Here is a 19,692-nt window from a genome sequence, read left to right on the forward strand (position 1 = left end):
AAAATGATTGGAACTGGTTTTGGTTTATTACTGTCACATGTAACGAGGTGTAGTGAAAAACAGTTCTCTTATACTGTTCACACAGATCAATTCATTATACAGTTCATCAAGGTAAAACAATAACAGAATGCAGAATAAAGTGCACCGGCTACAGAGAACGTCTGGTGCAGGGAGACAATAAGTTGCAAGATCATAACAAGGTAGACTGCAAGGTCAAGAGTCCTTCAGCAAGGGTAGTTTTCTCATGCACTGGGTGGTCTGTATTTGGAATGAGCTGCCAGAAATAGTGGTTGAGGCAGGCACATTGGCAACATTTAAAAGCTTTCAAGGTAAGTATTTGATAAACTCAAGAGATTCTGCAAATGCTGGAAATCTTGAGTAACACACACAAAATACTGGAGGAACTCAGGAGGTCAAGCAGCATCAGTCCTGAAGAAGGGTCTCAGCCCAAAAACATTGATTGTTTACACCCCTCCATAGATGCTGCCTGATCTGCTGAGCTCCTTTAGCATTTGTATATGTGTAGATAAGCACATGGATAGAAGTGGGTTAGAGGTCCACGGGCCAAACAGGGGCAGATGACGCTAACCACTAGGAACAGCATTCAGCATGGACATTAGGCTGGAGGTCCTGTTTCCCTGCTGTATAACTCAATAATGCCACGACAATTGATTCTTTCTGCTTCCCACATAATTAAAATTCATCCATACAACTTGTTGTTCATTCCTTCCCTCTGTTCTCTTTTCCACTTATTGACATCTGCATCATTCCCTGCATTTTCCACGTGGGAATAAGTTTGCAGAACTTTCCACTGTTCTCTGTGGATAAAGAAGTTCCTGTTGAATTCTCTGTCAATGATTTCCTTATAAATGGCTCTTACTTTTAGACTCACAGAATCATCTCCTCCACAGCTACCCAGTCAATACCTTTGTAACTTTAAGAAACACCCTCACAACTTTTGCTTTCTTCCTTTGTAAAGAGCATCAGAAGGCTCTAATAGTCATAATGTCCTGTTACTATTGCTCCAGATTCCTGTGTCTCTCACTTCTGAAATTGTTCTTGGAAACCTTTCAAAGTTCAAATTATTTTTTTATCAAAGTATGCACATGTCACCATATATGACTTTGAGGTTAATTTTCTTGCTGGCATTCACAGTAGAACAAAGAAATATAATGGCAGACATCTCTCCCTGCAAAAACTCATTTCAGGAAGGTAGCACCATCAAATTGCGGGAGACTCCTGGAACTCCCGGGAGAGGTGGGATGTCTGCAATAGAGTAGCTCCTTAGCAGCTAGCCAGCTAGTTTAAATAATGTTAGCTATGCTAATGAACGAATGACACCCGTTAAACTTACCTCAATACGTCTTTTACAGTCTTAACCCACTATGGGCAATAGAAAAGTCACTATTGCAAACAGTGCAGCGAGCAACACTGCCATTATTTTGACCCCTATTAGGCAGGGGTACACTTTAGGGTAGCCTGGGGTGACATACGTTTTATATTTTCTTTTTTTGGAACACTCTGCCATGGCGTGCTCTCTCTCTCTCTCTCTCTCTCGCACTCTCTCTCACGCTCTCGCTCTCTCTCTCTCGTGGTCTCTCCAACGCTCTCTCTTGCTTGCTCTTGCTAGCTCGCTCTCAAAAAAATTGATTTCCGTGATGTATATAATTTTCGGGCATCAGGGAGCCACTATTAATATGCGGGAGACTCCCAGAACTTCCGGGAGAGGTGGGATATCTGTAATGGAGTCAATGAAAAACTACACATGAACAAAGAGTGACAAACAACCATTGTGCAAAAGAGACAAGCTGTGCAAATACAGCTGTATTTGTAAGATAATAATAAATAAATCGATAGATGATAGTGAGAACTTGAGTTGCTGAGTCCTTGAAGGTGAGTCCACAGGTTATGAAATCAGCTCATTGTTGAGGTGAATGAAGTTATCCACGTCCTCATAGCTCCTGTCTACAGAAGTTCATTCATCCTCTGATCACTCTTGTTTAAAATTGTACCTTGACCATGGAGATGAACTACAGCTTTGAATAGTTTTTGTCACCAGCTTAAGACAGTTTTGTAAGTCCCAAGTTTTCAACTGAATACTGAAAACCAAATGAAATGAAAAACAAATGGAAACCAAAACAAGACGGCTGAAAGTACTGAAAGCAGGTCATATCTATGGAAAGAGAAACAGAAATAATGCTCTAAGTAAAAAATCCTTAGTCAGAACTAGGAAAGAGATGATAAAAAGTTATTTTTAAGGTGCAGAGAAGTTGTCTGGGGGCGTGGATATGACAAATAGGATGTTTGTGATAGTGTGAGTTTGGATTTGCCAGTGGGATGAACTGTAGGAGTCACCTGGACAGATAACACACCACTACTGGGGAGAAATACACATAATCACAAATCTTAGGAGGAACGGAATTAATTCTCATTTCAGACTGAAGTGGTCAACCTCTTATCCTGAGGTAACTCCCTCAATTCCTGACTCTCCAATGTGAAACAACACAAAGTACCTACCCTGACAGAGCAGCATTTTATTCACTCTGAACATCCACATTTAGCTAGACAGATTAAGGTAGATCAGCCTTATTTGTCACGTGTACCTCGGAACATAGAAACACACAGTGAAATGTGTCATTTGTGTCAACGATCAACACAGCCCGAGTATTGTGCTGGGGCACCAACATAGTGTGCCGTTAACTTTCTAACCCCAACCTGTACATCTTTGGAATGTGCTAATGTACTGGGAGCACCGGGTAGAATAGATGACACCAATAGACTCACAGGTGAAGTGTCGCCTCACCTGGAAGGACTGTTTGGGGCCATGAATGGCAGTGAGGGAGAAGGTGTATGGGCAGATGCAACATTGGTTCCGGTTTCAAGGATCAGTACCAGGAGGGAGATCAGTGGGGAGGAACGAGTGGATATGTCCACCTTGTACTACCCACAGCCTTTCATATGGCACGTGTTCAAGTGTCTTATAACTATCATCACGACATTGAACATAATTTCTCTTTCAACAAAGCATGTTGCTTCTGCCTACTCATGCTATACTTTTCCAATGACATTTTTTCTGTGGTAATAATAATGTGACAATAATGTATTTTAAGATTAGTACATCAGAGTAGATTGGGACATGTGAATTAGGTCAATGCATTTTTGAAAACAATTCTGAAATAAACATGAATCAGCAAAAAATAAACCACAACCTACAGACAAGCTTTCGAAAATTCTACAAATCATTTTCTCAGTACTATTTACTTATTTAATTATTTATCTGTAAAAATTGCTTTATTTTCACCTTGGTTGTTTGTCAGCGTTTATGTATAGTTTTTTTTCATAAATCCTATTTTCCTGCAAATGTCTCAAGAAAATGAATCTCAAAGTAGTGTATGGTGACATATAAGTACTTTGACAATAAGTTTACTTTGACTTTGACTTGAAATAAATGGTGACACACAGGCAGACCAGAGGTACCATTTGCGCTGCTGCCTCACAGCCCCATCATCCTGCGTTCAATCCTGACTTTAGGTGCTGTCTGATTTAATTTAATCTCCCCGCAACCATGTGAGTTTCCCCTAGGTGCTTCAGTTTCCTTCCACTTTTGCAGGCTTGTAGGTTTTCGCAAATAAAATGTTGGAAGCATTTTATGTTTTATAAAATCTGTAACAACTTATTTATTGAACTCTAAACACTGAACACAAAGCATGCTAAAAGTACTTTACGTAATTCCATTATCATGTCAGACCAGCCTCTTAAAGTGAACCCCAACTCAATGTTAGTGGCTGTGAACCATGTATATTTCCACTAATTATATTATCGTACAGGCTAACTGACCACTGTCAACTGCCCCTAGTGGGTGGGTGACTGGTAGAATCTGGGGGCCATTGGGGAGAATAAAATTGAGATCAGCAATTGGATGAGTGTCACTCTGTTGCTGGTTGTCATGGATTCTTGAGTCAAAGAGCCTCTTTTTCGTTCAGGGTGCTCCACTTTCCCCCCACTTACCAAAGATGTCTGCTGAGGGTTGGTGAGTTGTGAGCATGCTATGTTGGCGCCAGAAGTATGGTGACACTCGCAGGCTGCCCAACACAGTCCTCGCTGATTTGATTTATCAGAATCAGAATCGGATTTAACATCACTATTTAATATAGTGAAATTTGTTGTTTTGGGGCAGGAGTGCATTGTAATACATAACAATAAAAACTATAAATTATGATAATAAGTATATACAGTGCCTATAAAAAGTATTCACCACCAAACCCCCTGCCCCCCGCCACCGGAAGTTTTCATGTCTTATTGTTTTACAACATTGACTCACAGTGGATTTAATTTGGCTTTTTTGACACTGATCAACGGAAGAGAATCTTTCATATCAAAGTGAAAACAAATTTCTACAAATTGGTCTAAGTTTATTACAATTATTAAACACAAAATAATTGATTGCATAATTACTCACTCCCACCAAGTCAGCAATTATTCGATGTACTTTTGGCTGAAATTACAGCCTTGAGTCTGTGTGGATAGTTTTCTATCAGCTTTTCACATCTGGATATTGCAATTTTTCCCCATTCGTCTTTACCAAACTGCTCAAGCTCTTTCAGATTGCATGGTGATTGTGACTGAACAGCCCTTTTCAAGTCCAGTCATAAATTCTCAATTGGATTGAGATCTGGACTCTGACTTGGCATCTCTGGGACATTAACCTTGTTGTTTTTCAGCCATTCCTGTGTAGCTTTGGCTTTATGCTTGGAGTCATTGTCTTGCTGGAAAACAAATCTTCTCCCAAGTCGCAGCTCTCTTACAGACTGCATCAGATTTTCTTCCAGGATTTTGCTATATTTTGCTGCATTCATTTTACCCTCTACCTTCCCAAGCCTTCCAGGGTCTGCTGCAATGAAGCATTCCCACAGTATAATGCAGCCACCTCCATGCTTCACAGTAGGGATGTGTGTTTTTCATGATGTGTGGTGTTTACCTAATGCCAAAAATAACGTTTAGTCTGATGGCCAAAAAGTTAAATTTTGGTTTCATCAGACCATAGAACTTTCTTCCAACTGACTTCAGAGTCTCCCACATGCCTTCTGCCAAACTCTAGCTGAGATTTCATGTGAGTTTTTTTCAACAGTGGCTTTCTCTTTGCCACTGCCCCATAAATCTGAAACTGGTGAAGAACCCGAGCAACAGCTGATGTAAACTCAGTTTCTCCCATCTCAGCCATTGAAGCTTGTAACTTCAGCTGTCATAAGTCTATTGGTGGCCTCCCTCACTGGTCCCCTTCTTGCATGGTCACTCATTTTTTGAGGATGGCCTGCTCTAAGCAGCTGTACTATACTCTTTCCATTACTTTATGACTGACATAACTATATTCCAAGGGATATTCAGTGACATGGAAATTTTATTGTATCCATCTCCTGACTTGTACTTTTCAGTAACGTTTTCACAGAGGTGCTTGGAGTGTTCTTTTGTCTTGATGGTGCAGTTTTTTGCCAAAATACTGACTCACCAACAGTTGGACCTTCCAGATACAGGCGTATTTTTACTACAATCAATTGAAACACCTTAACAACATGCAGGTCTCTAAAAACAGGTCTCCATTTAACTAATTGTGTGACTTCTAAAACCAGTTGGCTGCACCAATAATGATTTGGTGTGTTATATTAAAGGGAGTAAACACTTATGCAATCAATTATTTTGTGTTTTATATTTGTGATTAATTTAGATCATTTTGTAGAGATCTGCTTCCACTTTGACATAAAAGAGTCCTTTCTGTTGATCAGTGTCAAAAAAGCCAACTTAAATCCATTGTGATTCAATGTTGCAAAACAAAAAAAACAAGAAAACTTCTAAGGAGGGTGAATACTTTTTATAAGCACTGTATAAAGAAATACATAAATTAATTAAACAGTGCAAAAAGAGAGGGAAATATATAGTAAGGTAGTGTTCATGGGTTCTTCGTCCATTCAGAAATCTGATGGCAGAGGGGAAGTAGCTGTTCCTGAAATGACTTGTTTCACTGTATGTTTTGATGTACGTGTGGCAAATAAATTTTAACTTTTTCTTATCTTTCTGTGCTGTATGTCTCGATAACTCTAAGAAATATCTGACATATTTAAGATGGGCTATTAATTTATTTTTCTCCTGATTTTAAACTTGCAAACAGAGAAATATCAGCTCCACATTTCATGAACAAATAAGGATCATTTGTGAAACATGTCTCTATAATAAACGGTTTTCAGATATCTCAAATAGTTTGAAGTAATATGCCTTATCACTAGGAGAGTAGATTGTTTTTCTTGGTTTAAAAGAATAAAGTTACTTGAGTCTTCTATCAAGAATTATTTTCAAGTACCAAGATGGTTTTAACATTAAAGAAAGAGGAAGTAACATTTGTTCATTTCACTTTTCCCAATCACTATTATCCCCACCACTGGACTGTAACTTCAGCCCCCTACACTACTCCCTGTGCACTCACAACTTTGTGGCCCAATTCTGTTCTAGCTCCATCTGCAGATGACACCACTTACAATCGGCTGAATCTCAGATAGCAGTGAGTTGGAGTACAGGAAGGAGATCAGAGAGCCTACTACCATGGTGTCACAACGACAGCCTTTCCTTAAATACCAGCAAAACAAAAGAACTGGTCATTGATACCAGGAAGGGGATATTACACAGGCCCATGTTTATATCAACAGAGTTGAAGTCGAAAGGGTTGGAAGCTAAAGGTTCTCTTTGTCTCTCTTCCATCAGGCGGAAGATACAAACACTTGAAAGCACATACCACCAGCCTCAAGGACAGCTTCTGTCCCACTATTATAAGACTACTGTATATTCCCCTAGTACAGTAAGATGGACTCTTGGCCTCACAAACTAGTTCTCATCGCGGCCTTGCACTTTATAGTCTGCCTGCACTGCATTTTCACTGCAACTCTAACACTTTATTCTACACTTTGATTTTGTTTCCCTTGTATTACTTCAAAGCACAGTTGTAATGAAATTACCTGTATGACCATTTTATTACAATCATAATGAATATTAATTCCAGACATAATGATCGTTATGAACAATTTTTTCACTGCACCTTGGTACATGTAATAGTATTAAACCAATTCCAAATCATGGGATGGTGTTAAACTCCTGACATCTAATGCATTATCTCTGAAGTTCAGGTATAGTTGTCCTACACTGCAGCTCTCTCACTGTGTTGCAAGCATTCTGATCTTGAACTCCATTGAACTTTCTCTATATTCAGTGCTATTCTCACCATAAAAGGTCATGGGGTGATAAAGACCAATTGCAGATTGTGTTAAGTGATGAAAATTTCTGGTGAGACAGCCGTCAATAATTAAGTATTTAATTTGCCTGTAAACCAAACAAAATCAAACCAATAAGTGGAACAGTCAGGAATGGTGCTCCTCTTTCTCCGTCTCTTCTGCTCTGCTGAATTACAACACATTTTAAATTCATTTTTAATGTTCATTTCAGTTACTGAAAATCTTTCGGGCATGGCAGAGTAGTGGTTAGCACAACTCCTTACAGTATGGATGATCCCGGCTTCAATTCCCGGTGCTTCCTGTAAGGAGTTTGTATGTTCTCCCTGTGACTGCAGGGATTTCCTCCAGGTGCTCCGGTTTCCTCCACAATCCAAAGGCATTAGGTTGGTAGGTTAATAGGGCATTGTAAGTTGTCCCGTGGTAAGGCTAAGGTTAAATCGGGGGAGGGGGGGTGGGATTGCTGGACAGCATGACTCGAAGGCCTGGAAGAGCCTATTCCACACTGTATCTCAATAAAGAAATAAATAAATATCAGATCAACAGCTCCACTACATCCTCTCTTAGGGTTCACTGTTAGATTGGAATTGACGTAGCCAACAGGCGAATTACTTACTCAACTTGATACATGATACAGTTGTGAATTCGTATGGGTAGTGGAGAATCGTACGTTCTTATGGAAATCACAAGCAGACTGACTCATACACTTGGCTTCGTGTGGAGCACGTTTGTAAGCAGAGCTGCTGAGTGCAGCTTGTATCTTCAGAAGCCCCTGTGGAGATGCTGAAGATACTGCAGCTATGTGATAAGCAAATGCTGAAGTTTGCCTGTAACATTGATTCATTCTTGCTTTCTTGTTCTGAGCTTGTACTGCAGACTCACATTTGGAAAATGACTGCTTCTCAGTGGTGTTAATGTCGTTATTCCAAAGTAAATTAATTAAACCCTGGTGAACTAATGATTCTGGCTATGACTACTCGAGACAGGCTAATAACAATATTTCCCTTTTTCATAGAAAAATAAAAGAAGGTTAAGTAAAAGTAATCGTAAAATGCCTTGAGAGTGCTAAAAAAACAATTTCAATGCGTGAAGTACTGTTCTACAGATTATCAGACTGGTCTAAGATGCAGAATTATGCAATTTAACAGCAGGATCGGTTTTGATATCAAAGATAAGCATTCTTGAATGTTCAAAGCTATAAAACAATAATATTTTTCAACGCAAACAATATTTTTCAATGCTAAAATGACTTTATTATGAAGGGAAGTGTGCATAATAACTTCAGCAGCAATTCACATTTATTTAAAACTGAAGCTGAGGAGATATTGAAAGCATCCCTTCTTCACCAAGCCTTTACCTTCCCACCAACCTGGCTTCACCTATCACTTTCTCCTCCCCCCAGCACTCCCCATCCCCCGCCATCACTTTTTCATTCTGGCATCTCCCCCTGTCCTTTTCAGTGCTGAAGAAGGATCCTAGCCCAAAATGTTGGCTGTTCATTCATTTCCATAGATGCTGACTGACCTACTGAGCTCCTCCAGCATTTTATGCATTATGCATGTGAGCAAAAGCTTTGTCAGGAAGGTAGAAGTTAAGATGCTTCTTAAAATGGGAAAGAAAGATAGAGATGGAGAGAATAGACTTAGGGAGAGAATTCTAGAGTTTAGAGTCAACAATGAAGTAAGGCCAGCACTGGTAGAGTGCTTCAGTTCTGGGACTTAAAATTACATCATGGTTATGGTGTTGGAGCAGAATGGGACCAAGTCCAAGAGATACTTCAGTAGTGGGGACACAGTGGGAGCGTCTTGGACAAGAGGGTACAACCACAGAATAGAAGGATGTCCTTTCAGAACGAAGGTGAGGAAGAATTTCTTTAACCAGAGGGTGGTGAATTTGTGGAATTCATTTCCAGACAGCTGTGGAGACCAAGTCATTGTGTATACTTAAAGTGGAGGTTGATAGTTTCTTGGTTAGTAAAGGTGTCAAAAGTTACGGAGAAAAGGGAGAATAATGGGGTTGAGAGGGATAATAAATTGGTCATGATAGAATGGCAGAACAGACTTGATGGGCCAAATGGTCTAATTCTGCTCCTATGTCTTATGGAAATCAATTATTCCCCATATCCCAAACCAAACCAAGACGTATCTGAATCGCATCTTGCCCCCTTTTACCTGTTTCCACGATGAAGGAGATCTGGTCACTTGATGGCTTGTAGCCCCGCGAGGCGAAGTTCACAATGATAGTAAAGCGACTGCCCCGTCTGACAATCAGTCGCTTGAAGCCGAAATTGTCCGTGTTGTGCTCCGTGTTATTGACCTGATACTGCAGATCTGTGCTAGCCACCTCGAGTACTGTGAAAAAGACACATACAAGAGCGTGTTGTTGAATAAACTAACCCAAACTGTTATTTCTTTGAATTCTGCAAACCACAAAGCGATGACTAACTATCTCATTCTCTTCATTCACTAGCAATTTCTAGTAGAGCATCGTGAAATATATGCAATAATTCAACAATTACTTCAAACTCAACACATTTTTAACTTCTTTCTAAGCCCTAATAATTTACAGTACGGTTAGTATTTGTAAGTGGAAAGCAGTACTTTGCCCGCAAGTTTTATTTTCTGTTAAAGAAAATCTGCGGTTGTCTTTTCCATGGTCCTGAAGCGCATTTACCTTGTGCCATTTTTGCTGCAGGCTGCTCTCACGCCGAACCACTTCGTCTTAATCTGCGCGCTCCCTGTCAGGACTGCAAACTTTTATAGCCAAACCTGCGCGCCCCAACCACAACTTCCGCTGAATTCAAGCGCGATAGACCCCATATACGGGTGACGCTGAAGCGTGTGAATCAGATTTAAAGCTGGGAGTATTTCACAATTTTGAGTAAACTGTTTAAAACTCTCCCTCTGCTGGTCGAGTCCCCAGTTCCTCGGGGAGAGACGCGACGATTTTGGGTGCACCCACCGGCCACATTTCTCTGCCCTTATATATCCATCTTCAAAGCGGCAAAACCAAACAACGGGGCTCAGGGAGGGACAGATCTAGCAGACTCAGAGACAACGTTACCCCGGCCAGGGAGCCGAGGTGATTTTTTTTAAACTGCGAATTTTGGTGAATCTTGGGGTTCTCAGCTTTAGCCGGCTTTGGAGAGTTCTTTGAAAACAAATTGAGATGAATTTCTGGATACTAAGAAGTTCATGCGCTATAGGGATGATGCTGGTAGACTGCATCAAGGTCCTTGATGGATGAGTGATCAGGCTTCAAGGTTTGGATCTGCGTGGATTATTCCTGCCCCAATCATTGGGCCACAGTTAAAATACTGGGCTAGATGATGAACAAGGTGGTTAAAGTGGCAGGTTTAAGGAGTCACAATGGGAAATCAGGGTCAGCAGTATTGACAGTTTGTAGGTACAAAGGCAAACACTTCAACGTGCAAGGGATTCAGATTTCTGGATCATTGGGACCTCTTTTGGGGCAGGAGTGACCTGTACAAACAGGACAGGTTGCACTTGAATCCCAGGGGGACCAATTTCCTGGCAGAGAAGTTTGCTATGGCTATTGGGGAGAGTTTAAACTAGGATTGCTGGGGTGGGGGGTGGGAACCGAACTGAAGAGACAGAGGAAGGGGCAGTTGCCTCACAGATAGAGAAAGCTTGGAGACAGTGCTAGAGGGAGGATAGGCAGGTGATAGAGAAGGGAAGTGCTCAGACCAATGGATTGAGATGTGTCTACTTTAATGCAAGAAGCATCATGAACAAAGCAGATGAGCTTAGAGTGTGGATCAGTACTTGGAGCTATGATGTTGTGGCCATTACAGAGACTTGGATGGCTCAGGGGCAGGAATGGTTACTTAAGAGTGCCAGGCTTTAGATGTTTCAGAAAATACTGGGAGGGAGGCAAAAGAGGTTGGGGCATGGCACTGTTGATCAGAGATAGTGACATGGCTGCAGAAAAGGAGGAAGTCATGGAAGGATTCTCTACTGAGTCTCTGTGGGTGGAAGTTAGAAACAGTAAGGGGTCAATAACTCTACTGGGTGTTTTTTATAGACCACCCAACAGTAACAGGGACATCGAGGAGCGGATAGTGTCATGGTCCAGTCCGTGAAGTCCGCATTCCGGTTCATGTTCCGGTCCATTGCTCCTTATTCCAGGGTTTCTGGTTTTCCCCAGTTTCTGTTGTAGGCACATGATTCTCATTTTGGGGCTGAGACATAAATACCTCTGCAAACCAGGGATTCCCTGCTGGAATGTTTTCTTCCTCTCCCTGTCTCCCCCCCCCCCCCCGACTCTCTGCCTGGATACCATGCCTGACTCTCTGCCTGCTCACCTAGCCTGGATACCCTGCCTGTATCCCTTGCCTGCACCGCTGTCTAGTTCAATTGCCAGAGCAAGATAAGGAACTGTCTATTGTTGGTTTGTACTGTCTGTGTCCACGCCTTCACTAGGTAGGTCTAGCCGTTTGCCGCTACCTAGTGTTGGGATCTGTCTTTGTATCCATGCCTTCGCTAGGTAGGTCTGGCCGTCTGCCGCTACCTTGTGTTGAGAACTGTCTCGTCATATTCTGCATTCTGTGTCATGAGTCCTGGCCCTATGTCCTGTTCCCAAGGAGGGGTCCCGGCTCTGTGTTCCATGCTCCTGTCTCTTCTGAGTCCAAGGCTCCATGGTCTTGCCCCTTCCTGTCCCTTGCCAGGCCGATTGACGTTACCCTGCAGTTGGTTCTGTCCATTCCTGTCCCTTATCTCCATTGGGTCAGAGTCCCGCATCCTTCCCAGGAGTCCCGCGTCCTGCCCACGAGTCCCGCATCCTGCCCAGGAGTCAGCTCGAAGTACGCTTGCCCCGTCATGTCCTCGTCTGGTCTCCAAGTACTCGAGCCTCGAGACCCCAAGCCTGTCTCCAAGTACTCGAGCCTCGAGACCCCAAGCCTGTCTCCAAGTACTCGAGCCTCGAGACCCCAAGCCTGTCTCCAAGTACTCAAGGCTCAAGACCCCAAGACTCCAGTCCTGTAGTCATGTCATGTCCTTGCCTGGTTCTGGGGCCCGAGCCCGAGGCAAGACCCAGGTTCTGGGTCCTTATCCAGTCTCTGGCTTGGAATCCAAGCCAGGCTCCTAGTTCATAGTTCCTTGTCCGGTTTCCCTGTTTCTTGTCCATGTCCTAGCCTAGGTCCTGCATCCATGTCCTGTTCCTAGTGCTTCAGTGTCTGTGTCTTGTATTTGGGTCCACCAATGCCACCCCATTGTGACAGATAGGGAGACAGATTCTGGAAAGGCGTAATAACAATAGGGTTGTTGTGGTGGCAGTTTCTAATTTCCCAAATATTGATTGGCGTCTCCCTAGAGCAAGGGGTTTGGATGGGGTCAAGTTTGTTAGGTGTGTTCAGGAAGGTTTCCTGACACAATATGTAGATAAGTCTACAAGAGGAGAGGCTGTACTTGATCTGGTATTGGGAAATGAAGCTGGTCAGGTCTCTCAGTGGTAGAGCATTTTGGAGATAGTGATCACAATTCTATCTCCTTTACCATAGCATTGGAGAGGGATAGGAAAATTCAAATTAGGAAAGTGTTTAATTGGAGTAAGGGGAAATATGAAGCTATCAGGCAGGAACTTGGAAGCATAAATTGGGACAGATGTTCTCAGGGAAATGTACGGCAGAAATGTGGCAAATATTCAGGGGATATTTGCATGGCATTCTGAATAGATACGTTCCAATGAGACAGGGAAAGGATGGTAGGGTACAGGAACCATGGTGTACAAAGGCTGTTGAAAATCTAGTCAAAAGGAAAAGAAAAGCTTATGAAAGGCTCAAAAAATGAGGTAATGATAGGAATCTAGAAAATTATAAGGCTAGCAGGAAGAAGCTTAAGAATGAAATTAGGAGAGCCAGAAGAGGCCATGAGAAGGACTTGGAGAGCAAGATTAAGGAAAACCCCAAGGCATTCTACAAGTATGTGAAGAACAAGAAGATAAAATATGAGAGAATAGGATCAATAATGTGTGACAGTGGAAAACTGTGATGGAACCGGACAATACTTAATGAATACTTCGCTTCAGTATTCACTACAGAAAAGGATCTTGGCGATTGTAGGGATAACTTACAGTGGATTGAAAAGTTTGAGCATATAGACATTAAAAAAGAGGATGTGCTGGAGCTTTTGGAAAGCATCCAGTTGGATAAGTCTCCAGGATTGGATAAGATATACCCCAGGCTACTGTGGGAGGCGAGAGAGGAGATTGCTGAGCCTCTGGTAATGATCTTTGCATCATAGATGGGGATTGGAGAGGTTCCAGAAGATTGGAGGGATACAGATGTTGTTCCCTTATTCAAGAAAGGGAGTAGAGATAGCTCACGAAATTATAGACCAGTGAGTCTTACTTCAGTGTTTGGTAAGTTGATGGAAAAGATCCTGAGAGGCAGGATTTATGAACAGTTGGAGAAGCATAATATGATTAGGAATAGTCAGAATAGCTTTGTCAAAGGCAGGTCATGCCTTACGAGCCTGATTGAATTTTTGGAGGATGTGACTAAACACATTGATGAAATTAGAGCAGTAGATGTAGTGTTTATGGATTTCAGCAAGGCATTTGACAAGTGTTACGTACCCCGTAACTGGTTGCCAAACCAGCAGAAATGGATCACTCAGTTGGAGTCTGGATTACTAGAACTAAGAAAGTTTTATTAAAGAAACAAGCAACACAGTAATCGAAAGGATAATAAATGCAACAGTTCAGCAATGATAAACACACATGTGCACAGAATTAAGATAACAGGATCAATCAAGCTCTATCATTGTCTAGGGGTAAATGACCAATTTCAAAGTGACGCAAAGTTCAGTCCAATTTAGTTCAGTTCGCAGTAACCGTTGCCATGGCGATGGACAATGTGGGGGAAGGAGAGAGAGAACAAGAACGAATGATCATTCAAAAATGGCTTCCACACACAGACCTGCGATATTGCTCACAAGCAGCTTTCGGGCAAGTCCTTTGTGATGTCACCTGAGGTCACCGACTGTGACCCCTCCTCCAGATGCGGTCGATCCTCTGCAGTGAACCTGGCACCCAAGCAAGGGCGGACACACACCGGGTTCCCGCTGATCGTACCTTTCCACCCTGTGCGTCTATGGCTTGGTTCTGCAACCAGCCTTCCAAACGACTCCCGCCGACTTGCGGGGGGGCACCGCTTCCAGGGTCTTGTTACCTCGGGTGTCGTGTGTCCTTGCCTTAGCGAGCCTGTCCCTTTTTATCCCCCTGCTGGGGTATCGCCTGTCCATTACACTTCAAACAGTTCAGGGTTCAAAGGGGGAGCCGATCTTGACAATACCCAGACTGATGGCTCCTTCATTAACATCTCCAAATGCTGCCTCATTGTGTTCCTTATCTCTCCCTCCCCTGAGGACAGGTGGCAGACCAACTGCTGATCACACAGGACAGCTAACATCTATGTGTATTCTTGTCACACTTCCCCCCTTTAAGGATTTTTACCGGGGGGGTAAAAATTACAAACGTGAATACATTATTTGATACACACACAAATATACATCTTTATCAGCTATTTGGCTAACACAGCGAGTTTGAAGTTGTCAACATCTTGACAGACAGTCAGCCATCACATTTTCTGTTCCTTTTATATGTTATTAATAATCCCTTAGACCAGACTCCAACTTAGCAAACTTCATAGTGGCCAAAAACACTGATGAATTGCAATCAATGTAACCTCTCATTTGGTTTTGTCCCGGACCACAATAACAAGGGTCGTCCCATTCCGACTTAGTTTTCTCTCGCAAGGGCTTAGTAGGAGGGCGAGGGGTAGTGACCGCAGAGTTATTGCAAAACTTTCTACAGTATCCCACCTTCTCCAAGAGCCTTCTGAGGGCCCTCTTGTCTGTCGGGGTTGGGAGGTCAGCGATAGCCTGCACTGTAGCTTGCATCGCTGCCAGCTGCCCCTGTGTCACCACAATTCCCAGGTAAGTGACCTCCGTGTGGCCGAACTCATCTTTTTCAAGGTTCACTATCAAGCTGGCTTCAGACAGCCGTAGTAAATTGCCAATACACACCTCTGTGTTCATCAGCCCTTTAGTCACTGAATTACTCATTCTATATGGTTGTTGCTTACTAGGTTGACCTATTGTAATAGACACCACCCAACGTCCCAGTTCTTTGCATCGCCTCGGGACAACCGAACACACGGGTGCGAGTCGTTTAATTACTTCTCCTAAAGAGTCGCTTTGTTCGGGGATTAAGGGAGAGACCTTATCAGCAGACCTGGCCAAAACAATAGCCTTCTCCCATCTGATCGATACCATACTAATCTTTTCAGAATGTTTTTTTTTCTCTTATCTGGGGGCCCCTAGCTTCATTGATTTCCGCGCTAACCCTGACTAGGTTTATTAGCATATCAAAAGCCCGTGACCGTCCCAGTTCGCGTCAGCCATAATCAATAACATCCTTCCCCCTGGGCAGCCGGTAAACCTCTTTCATGATTCCACCAATTGTTTCCTCCAGCACCACAAAATGTCCACCGGGGGTACCTTGTGGGCCAGGTTAAAAACCTCATCCCCATAACTCTTTTGCACCACCCCCCATTCCTCATCTGCGGGCACGGCACTTGATCTCCCTTGCTTCCTTAGCATTTCCTCCTCCACACAATAGCCTACTAGTTCCCTTGTCAAGTCTGTGTCAGAGAGAGCTGTCTCTGCCAAAACCATCAACCCCTCGTCTCGCTCCTGCGTCTGCACAAATTCTTTCCTGGCTACTGCTAAGTCTGTCTCAGCTCCCTCACTACCTCTTGTCTCACCACACTCCTTCTTTTCATTTTCTACCCTCTTCTCGTACAAGGTTGGCGGAAACGTCTCAGCTAAATTTACTACCGCGGTCCCGTGATGAACCTGTGAGTCCATGGGCGGGGCCTCAATGCTGGCAGGCTGACTTGTCAATCTCACAGCTGGGAACACGATTCCCCCGGCGATGTCATTACCGAGCAAGACTTCCACGCCTTTCATCGGTAACTCGGACCTCACCCCGATCGTGACTAGTCCAGAGACCAGGTTGCTTTGTAAGTGTACCTGGTGCAAAGGGACTGTCTCTGTCCCTTCTCCAATACCTTTGACCTTGACTTCCCCAGTCTGGGTCTCTGAGCTAAACTCTAATACACTCCTCAATATTAGTGACTGACACGCTCCCGTGTCTCTCCAGATCCGCACTGGAACTGGTTTTAACCCCTCCTTCACTGACACCAATCCGGCCGAGATAAACTTCTCGCGCCCTTCCTGAACTTTGTCAGACCTGCCCTTCCCTAGCGGTTCGTTTACCAGTTCAATACAGCCAGTCAAAATCGCTGTCTTCCCTTTTCCCGTCTCCTTCTTTGGGGCAAAGCACCTGGACGCAAAGTGTCCGACTTTCCCGCAATTATAACAGACGACCCCAGGAGACTTCCTGCCAGACTGCTCCCGGTCTACCTTATCCTTCTCACTAGTCCCCGGCTTACTTTCTGACTTTTCCGGTGGACTCTCCCCACCGTCCCGACTACCCTTCTGGTAGCCTTTACTCGGGGCAAACTTCATTTTATGCGTCAACGCATACTCATCCGCTAACTTAGCAGTTGCGGCTAACATGGCTGCCTCCTTCTCATCTAGGTAGGGTCTCATACCCTCAGGGACACAACCTTTAAACTGCTCAATCAGGATCAGCTGTAGCAGTCTGTCATAATCCCCCTCTACCCCCTTCGAGGCGCACCAACGCTCACAATATGCCTGCATCTCACGGGCAAACTCTAAATACGTGCGGTCCCACTGTTTCCTCGCATTCCAGAACCTCTGCCGGTATGCCTCCGGGACCAACTCATAAATCCTGAGGATGGCCTCTTTCACCACCTCATACCTCTGGGCACCTTCCGCGGACAAAGCTGAGTAAGCTTCTTGGGCTTTCCCTTTCAGTACACTTTGAAGCAAAACAACCCACTTATCCCTCGGCCAGTCCTGACTTATAGCCACTTTTTCGAAATGGAGAAAGTACCGATCCACGTCGGTATCGTCAAATGGGGGAACCAGCCTAACCTCCTGGGTCGCCCGGAACCCTCCACCTTGGTTCGGCATGGGCCCCTGCTCTGCCCTTATCCTTAACTTCTCCAGCTCGAATTCCCTTTCCCTCTGTTTCTCCTCTTGCTCCCACTGTCTCTCTCTCTCCCTCTCTCTCTCCTGCCTTTCTAACTCTCTCTCTTGCCTTTCTAACTCCAACTGTCTGTCCCCCTCTTTCTCTTCTCGCTCCAACTGATGTACCCGGAACTCGTGCTCGAGTCTCAGTTTTTCAAGCTGCACCTGTACCGCGTCTCCAGCAGGTTTTTCAATAGACACCACCTCCAGCTCGCCTTGGGGAAACACACCTTTTGATACATAGTGATCTACGATAGCTCTGTGTATCTCCTCTCTCCTCATTGTCGACTTCCCCTTAGCAAGATTCAACCGTTTGGCCACAGCTACCAATTCCAATTTCCTGGCATCCTCTAATGCCTCCAAGGTCGGCGCCTTTATAAATTCCTCAGCCTCCATTTCTGCTGTTTGTCTTTTCTTTCTTTCGGGAATTTTGACCCAATCAATTTACTCTGTCCCAAATTTAGCATTCAAAATCACGGACGAGAACCCCACTTATGTTATGTACCCCGTAACTGGGTTGCCAAACCAGCAGAAATGGATCACTCAGTTGGAGTCTGGATTACTAGAACTAAGGAAGTTTTATTAAAGAAACAAGCAACACAGTAATCGAAAGGATAATAAATGCAACAGTTCAGCAATGATAAACACACATGTGCACAGAATTAAGATAACAGGATCAATCAAGCTCTATCGTTGTCTAGGGGTAAATGACCAATTTCAAAGTGATGCAAAGTTCAGTCCAATTTAGTTCAGTTCGCAGTAATCGTTGCCGTGGCGATGGACAATGTGGGGGGAAGGAGAGAGAGAACAAGAACAAATGATCATTCAAAAACGGCTTCCACTCACAGACCTGCGATATTGCTCACAAGCAGCTTTCAGGCAAGTCCTTTGTGATGTCACCTGAGGTCCCCGACTGTGACCCCTCCTCCAGATGCGGTCGATCCTCTGCAGTGAACCTGGCACCCAAGCAAGGGTGGACACACACCGGGTTCCCGCTGATCGTACCTTTCCACCCTGTGCGTCTATGGCTTGGTTCCGCAACCAGCCTTCCAAACGACTCCCGCCGACTTGCAGGGGGACACCGCTTCCAGGGTCTCGTTACCTCAGGTGTTGTGTGTCCTTGCCTTAGCGAGCCTGTCCCTTTTTATCCCCCTGCTGGGGTATCACCTGTCCATCACACTTCAAACAGTTCAGGGTTCAAAGGGGGAGCCGATCTTGACAATACCCAGGCTGATGGTTCCTTCGTTAACATCTCCAAATGCTGCTTCATTGTGCTCCTTATCTCTCCCTCCCCTGAGGACAAGTGGCAGACCAACTGCTGATCCCACAGGACAGCTAACATCTATGTGTATTCTTGTCACACAAGGTACCCCATGCAAGGCTTATTGAGTAAGTAAGGAGGCAAGGAATCCAAGGGCTTGCTCACAGAAGGAAAAGAGTGGTTGTAGACAGGTCATACTGTGCATACTGTGCATGGGTGTCGGTGACCAGTGATGTGCCTCAGGGATCTGTTCTGGGACCCCATCTCAAATATGGCTTCCTACTTGCTCCCCACTTCCCTACTTGAAGGATTGATCACAGAACCTTCTAAGAAAATAAAGGTGACATCGTTCCTTCTTTGCGATGGCACTTGTATGCTGGTCCCGGGACAGAACTTCTGACATGTCAACACCAAGGACTTTAAAGTTACTGACTCTATCCACCTCTGATTCCCTAATGAAGACTCTGGCTTCTTCCTACCATAGTCAATAATCAGTGCTGTGGTTTCGCCGACAAGTTAACATGTAACAGTACTGGGGATTACAAGCCATTGTGCTTTTCGACATGCTTTTCAACATTTCACTTTCCATTAGAAGCTTCATGAGTCTTGCATGACCAGTAATGTTCCATTTAAGGCATTTTGCCACACTCCTGTTGAAGTTCAGGAAATGAGTCACTTGCAGCTCTATACCCTTCAGCTGGTCTGCCCAGAGGATAGAATTATTCGTCTTGTAGAAGAAGGATCAATTTCTGAATGCCTGACACAGATTGCAAAACATGTGGGGGCCGGATGATCAAGGTCATCAGGTCATAAGCTACATTTCAACCCACATGTTATGGCTACATCCACAGACCTTTGCATTATGATATGGAGCTTCAACCCCTTGAGAAAAAGATAGCCAATATGATGACTATTCAAAAAATATTACATTGAATAGGTGTTATCACTAGGCACAATCGTCCAATGCAAGTTTAAAAAGTTCCAATGCTTATGATTTTATCGAGGTTTCCAAGTGGAACAG

At 43.8% G+C, this 19,692-nt stretch overlaps 1 protein-coding gene across 1 annotated transcript in view; it reads right to left on the reverse strand.

Moving 5' to 3' along the window:
- The window catches only part of LOC140185836 (protein-glutamine gamma-glutamyltransferase 2-like), a 54,950-nt gene extending 44,907 nt beyond the window's left edge, over positions 1 to 10,043 (reverse strand). Inside the window, exons 1-2 of the mRNA XM_072239607.1 lie at positions 9,945 to 10,043; positions 9,443 to 9,622 (exon numbers count right to left, since the gene is read on the reverse strand). Of these exons, the coding sequence (XP_072095708.1) occupies positions 9,443 to 9,622; positions 9,945 to 9,954 (190 nt within the window). The 5' untranslated portion in view covers positions 9,955 to 10,043. The remainder of the gene's footprint in view (positions 1 to 9,442; positions 9,623 to 9,944) is intronic.
- Positions 10,044 to 19,692: the final 9,649 nt, after the last annotated feature.

Source organism: Mobula birostris, chromosome 2 (genome assembly GCF_030028105.1).
Source record: "Mobula birostris isolate sMobBir1 chromosome 2, sMobBir1.hap1, whole genome shotgun sequence".
Taxonomy (NCBI): Eukaryota; Metazoa; Chordata; class Chondrichthyes; order Myliobatiformes; family Myliobatidae; genus Mobula; species Mobula birostris.